The following is a 6,000-nucleotide window of genomic DNA, read 5'->3' on the forward strand; positions in this document are numbered from 1 at the left end:
CATCCAGTCCAACCATCAACCCAGAACCACCACTAAACCATGTCCTCATCTGCCCTGTCCTCATGGTTTTCTCCAGGCTAAACACCCCCAGCTCTCTCAGCTGCTCCTCATCAGACTTGTGCTCCAGACCCTTCCCCAGCTCTGTGCCCTTCTCTGGAGCCATTCCAGCACCTCAGTGTCCTTGTGAGGGGCCCAAAACTGAACACAGGACTTGAGGTGTGGCCTCAGCAGTGTGAAGTTCTACAGATGGGACATCCACAGCCTCTCTGGCAGCCTGGTCCAGTGTCTGACCATCCTGACAGCAAAGAAATTCTTGCTAGTGTCCAGTCTCACCCTGCTTTCTTTCTGTTTGAAGCCATTCCCTTTGTCCTGTCACTCCATGGCCTTGTCACAAGTCCCTTTCCAGATCATGCGTAGCACCTTTAGGTACTGGAAGGTGCTGTAAGGTGTCCCCAGATTGTTTCTCCTTGTTCCCTCAAAGTGCAGCATGTGGAGTTGACAATATGATCAGTATAGTATCTATATGATAAATACTATATATAAAGGGAAATAAATATTGTCACTCCTCCTGACCAAAGTGCATGTTATGGATACAAAGGATATGAAAGAAAGGATTAGGTGTCTGCCTGTATAAATGACACTAAGTACATTTTCAAAGGGTCTTCCCTTCTTACATGACTCTTCAACAGCATTGCTTTTAAAGCTCAATGTATCCTTGACCTGTGGGTTTAATTCTTACTTCCATGAAAAGAAAAATCCTGACTTTTAGGTAACACACAGTATTAAAGAATTTTGTCTCTAAAGGAGTAGCTTATGCAAGCTTTCACTAACCTGGGGTTGTGGCAGCGTCTTCAAATTGAAATCTTTTTACAAAATTCTGTAAATATTATGTATTGCAGTTGATTACTAAGTTAAAAAACACTTCTGACTTTTTGATGTTAACTTTTCAGAGGCTGTAGAAGAAACATTCTGCAGTACTAATGTTGTTTCCTTTGTAGTTCAGCATTCTAGGAAACTAAATGGAAGTAACCTCACCAGGATTTACATACCTTGATTAGAACATTTGGTAGATGATGGAGATTGAATATTGATTGTTCCAGCTATTTTAAATAATACTTGTTTTAATAAAGCAGTGTTAAAAGGTACTTTTTAAACACTATGCATTGGGGTGTCCACTTCTGGTTTGTGATGCATTTGCACAAGTGAGTTTTGCACAATTTGTCACTCCCAGGCTTTTGCTCCCTGGGACAATTAGATTGAAAGCAACTTAGAGTTGTGTTGTTTTTTAACAGGATCTCTTGGACCCTGCTCGATGGAGAATGCTGATCCAACAGTTTAGATATGATAACTACAGACTACATCAGCTGGGAAACAATTCTGTTTTTACTATAACACTCCAGGCAGGCCTTTCAGCTATAAAAACACCGTATCCTTTAAAGCAGATATTACTGGGAGTACAAAAAAAGCCATGTGGGGGGTTTATTTTTGGTTTATGGAGGTTCTTCAGAGAGCTCAAATAAGAAATGTTGGCACTTCAATATTTTTGCTCATGAGTTGTTCAAATGGGGTATAAATTGGTCACTATTAAATTAAGGGGAGATTATAATAAATAGCATTACGGTTTTAAAAAAAGGCATGCCCAAACAAAAATTTTAAGGTAAAATGTAACATTGTGTTTGGTTTGGCTGTCTTTTCATGTCTGAAATTAGTGAATATGCCTGCAAGGGTTAGTGAGCTGGGTCACAATTACAGCTTTTCAAGCATTTAAACACAAATTAATTTACCTGCCAAGTTTTATGTGAATATTCAAAAATAGCTGCATCTTTTGAAACTTCGTTGGGTTTGTTGTGTTGGAGAAAGGCTGGTGCTGCTGGGGTGCTGCACCTCAGAAGCTTTACCTGTGCCAGACATAGGTTTTGCTCACTCCTGTTCCTTGAAACAGAGCAAACCCTTGATTCTTTTGTGCAGACATTAAACTTGAACTAAATTTTCCTGTGCATTCTGTCACCTGGGCTCTGTTGGCACAGTAATTTGAAGGCTTCCCATACAATGGGAAGCTAATTATGGTTTCATTGTGGTGATTGTTCCCTAACTTGCTGTTAACAGACAGTGTTATAAAGAGGATGGGAGCTCAAAAAACCCCGACTGCCCTGTGTGTAGCAAATCCCTGAACAAGCTGGCTCAGCCCCTGCCGATGGCACATTGTGCCAACTCCCGACTAGTCTGCAAGATTTCGGGGGACGTAATGAACGAAAATAATCCTCCTATGATGTTACCAAATGGATATGTCTATGGATACAATGTAAGTGTTGGAGTCAATGACTTGCTGAAGGCTAAAATAGCAGCTGTTAGAGTAACTTGCTAGATCAAAAAAAGAGCTTATAAACTCAGTCAGAAGCTAGAAGAATACTTCTTGCAGTAATGTTTTTTTAAGGACTGTATATTTAGCTGCTTAAATTGGTCTTAATGAAGAGATATTAATGGTCACATACCTAACTATGTGAATTTATAACACGAGATCAAATGGCATTGGAAATCTTTCCCTCCAGAGAGCAATAATGTAGAATAAGTAACTTCTGGGGGCAAAGATGTTTTGACCTCAGACCGCAACATTTTTTTAAATTAAAAGTTTATTTCCTGAACAGTTCAATAGTGCTTTGAATAACTGTTGTGAATATTATCTTTTGGTTTCACTCTTTTTCAGTCTCTGCTTTCTATTCGTCAAGATGACAAAGTAATTTGCCCAAGAACCAAAGAAGTCTTCAACTTCTCACAAGCTGAGAAAGTCTACATCATGTAGGTCTGTAAAACACAGGATGAAGTGCCGCTGGAATTTTGACACAGTGTATCTTGGCATACCCTGTAAAGGGGGGGGCCTTAATGTGTGGCAAAGAAGCAAAAGCTGCCACCTTGGGGAGCAGACCTGTCGGTGGCATTATTGTTTCTTGCGACCAAAGATCAATGAGCAACAATAAACACTCTTGAAAGGAAAAAAAAAAAAAAAAAAAAAAAAGAAGAGAGGAATTATGACTTAAGTTTGTACTTGAATAAAAAACACAAAAACAAATTTTGATTGTTAAGGTTTTGTAACATAAGGTCAAAAATTGGACTCTCCTCAAAGAAAAGTACTTTCATCTTCTAAAGGATAGGCTTTCTTTAAAGATGGACACTTGCACTGGGGGAAGAGTTACAACAGATTTGAAATGAAATCCATTTTTCTTCCCTCTTTTTCACAATTGTCCAAGACCCTTTTGTTATCAAAGATCTCAGTACTACCAACGTGTTCTCCTTTAAGCTCCTCTTTGCCTTCTTTATGATCCTCTGGTGAAGTAATCCTGAACATGAATGATGTAACTTATTTCCATGGGAAGATATTTTTGATGTCTTTGACACAAGGTGGCTTCTCTGGAGGATCAAACAGGGACTGGTTTCAAGGAGTATGAAGTCTTTTTCCAAACCCAAATATTTTAAGGAGGTTGCATAAGTATCAAGAAGAACTGAGAACATTTCAGGCAAAATCCAATGCTTGTTTAAATGTTCTTTTTCCAGTCTACCATAGTGTTAAAGTCCTTCTAAAGTTATTAGTTATGTGCATAGGGTTCAATATGAAATCATTAGTGCTACTGCCTTATTTCTTGCTTTGAGAATGTACTCACATGACAATGAGCTGGTATTCTTAAGTGTTGGGCGAAGTTTCTGAAGATGCCTTGCAGGATGATTACATCATTTTAGGGTCTAAATAGTATTCATTACTGAAACTAATAGTTCAATTTTAACAACTGCAGAACACATCCTTATGACTTTTCAAAAGAATTAAACCATTGTAGTTTAAACAAAACCATATTGTAGAGGTTTGTATTTAGCGCTTATTTTTGCATGTTGATGTTGATTAGCTAATAAAAGATTGTAAATGTAAGACATGTTAATAAAAATTGTTTTCCATTTCTTGATTATATAAAATTAGAAAGCTGTTTTGTGTTTAAATGTAAACAGAATTAACTCTCAGTGGCCTTTCTTCAAATGAGTGGAACTTGCATGTGTTGGTTTTCAGTGTTCTGCAAGATTTAAAAGAAAAAGAAGAAAACTAACAACACACATGCATATGAAAAACCAAACCAAAAACACCCAAAAATTCCCCAGCAAACAAAAAAAAATGCCACACAGCAATCATAAATGTCGTTCGTTCTTCAGAGCATTTCAGTCAAATAAGTATTTTTGGTTTAAACTTTTCTTATAGGAACAGTATATTCCAGGGTTTTTTCTGTCTCTTCCTGGAACACTGCCTCATGTCCTAGAGCCTTCCTGTTAATAAAAGGGTGTGGGTGATGTTAGGTGTGGGTTTTTCATGCTTTAAAGAATGCTAACAAAGCACAGACAAAGACCACAACTTGTCTTCATGTTCAACACTCAAAGGTCACAGATATTGCTAAACTGCTGGTACTAGGCACTGTGAAACTGTAAATACATGGGATATTTCCAGGGAGCTGTGTCTGAAAAGGTTCCGTTTTCAGTAGGCATCAATTACTGATGCTTCAGGACAGGTGTGTCTGGACCACTGCAGTGCTGCCAGCTTGCCGTGGGCCAGTGCTCGGCACTCACTGCTGGAAGGGAAAGGTCTGTTCTCTGGGCATTTTCTGAAGTGGCAGATTTAATGATTCCTTAGAACAAATGCAGTGTGCCAAGAGTAGGGGGAGGCAGAGAGAACTTAGGTTAGTAACTGGAGTAATTTGCTTTCAGTTATGCAGTAACTGCTCTCTTCCTTTCTCCTGGGGCAAGAGTTGGAGCACCGTTAACTCAGAGAGGAGGAAGATGTCACCCTGAGGAGCAGTGTTACTCAAAACCACGTGGAACAGCACCTCTGTTTCTTTGGGCCACTGTTTACACCATCATTGCAGAAGGGCAAGCATAGTTTTGAGTGTGGCAACCTCACTTTTCCCTACTTTACAGGAATTCATAAAAGGCCAAAGCAGGAATGAAGCAGTAGATTTCAATTGGAGCTGAGGGAATGTGTGGTAAATACACAACAATTGTAGGGCATGGAAATTGTTGCTTTTGCTTCTCTAAAATACCAGTTGGAGCTGTGGCTTCCTGAGACCAGGCTTTTTTGATTTCTGTGACCTGAGCAGAGTGGTGGAGAAACCCACACTCTCCAAAAAAAACTAGTTTGGGATGGGAGGAGAAGAGAACAGTTGTCCTACAAGGAGGGCCTCTGTTTCTGGGAGGTGTGATTTCAGAGGGCCAAGTGCCAACAGGAGGACTCAGTCCCTGATGGTGTGTTACAAGGGAGGGTTCCAGAAGGAGCATAGGGGAGCTTCAGCTGTTTGTTAGCTCTGCTTGCTCACTTTGGAAATCTGCAGTCACACACCCCATTCTGACTGCAGCAAGGCCTGTGTGCCGCAGGCAGCTGTAGTCTCCTGGCTGGCCCTTCTGAACTGCTGGGCTGCTCTCAGGCTTGCTCTGCTTTGGTGCAGCTTGGAGCTCTGGTTTGCATTCCCTGGCTGCTCAGTGCAGCCTGGAGCTCCCAGTCCAACAGAGGTGTTGCTTCACAGCTCATCTCACAGGTGGCCCCAGACACCAAACCAAGAGCAGCAGGTGACTGAGAGGAAGTATAAAGTTATGTGAGATGGTAGAAGCTCTCCAGTAAAACAATGACTCTTTCCTCTCAAGATCTGGCTTCTGGCTGAGCTGGAAATGAACACTGTCCTTCACTGGGATGTTTTTCAGTCTTGCCAAGCAACTTAACGAGGCTCTGGATTTTGGTTGTGGTGTTCCCGTTTGAAGGCAACAGTTTGTCCCACTTGTGGTCAGGACAGGTTACTGATTCCCACAGTTACACCAAGGATGAGAGCTGCCTTAACCTTCTGTTTGTTGTGGTCCAAAGCCCTGCTCTAAATGCTGAAGGTTTTCCAGTATTGCAAAAGAGAGATACTGGTAACTTCACAGTGCCCTGGGGGTTTTTGGTACCTGTTTCAGTTTCCATTATCTTCCAGGCTGAGAAGG

General features: G+C 40.7%; 1 protein-coding gene across 4 annotated transcripts in view; it reads left to right on the plus strand.

Moving 5' to 3' along the window:
* The window catches only part of MAEA (macrophage erythroblast attacher, E3 ubiquitin ligase), a 49,047-nt gene extending 45,131 nt beyond the window's left edge, over positions 1–3,916 (plus strand). For all 4 annotated transcript variants that reach the window (XM_068188455.1, XM_068188457.1, XM_068188453.1 and 1 more), the window contains exons 7-9: positions 1,293–1,426; positions 2,107–2,302; positions 2,705–3,916. In XM_068188455.1, coding sequence (XP_068044556.1) covers positions 1,293–1,426; positions 2,107–2,302; positions 2,705–2,800 — 426 coding nt within the window. In that variant the 3' untranslated portion in view covers positions 2,801–3,916. The remainder of the gene's footprint in view (positions 1–1,292; positions 1,427–2,106; positions 2,303–2,704) is intronic.
* Positions 3,917–6,000: the final 2,084 nt, after the last annotated feature.

This window comes from Anomalospiza imberbis, chromosome 4 (assembly GCF_031753505.1).
Source record: "Anomalospiza imberbis isolate Cuckoo-Finch-1a 21T00152 chromosome 4, ASM3175350v1, whole genome shotgun sequence".
Taxonomy (NCBI): domain Eukaryota; kingdom Metazoa; phylum Chordata; class Aves; order Passeriformes; family Viduidae; genus Anomalospiza; species Anomalospiza imberbis.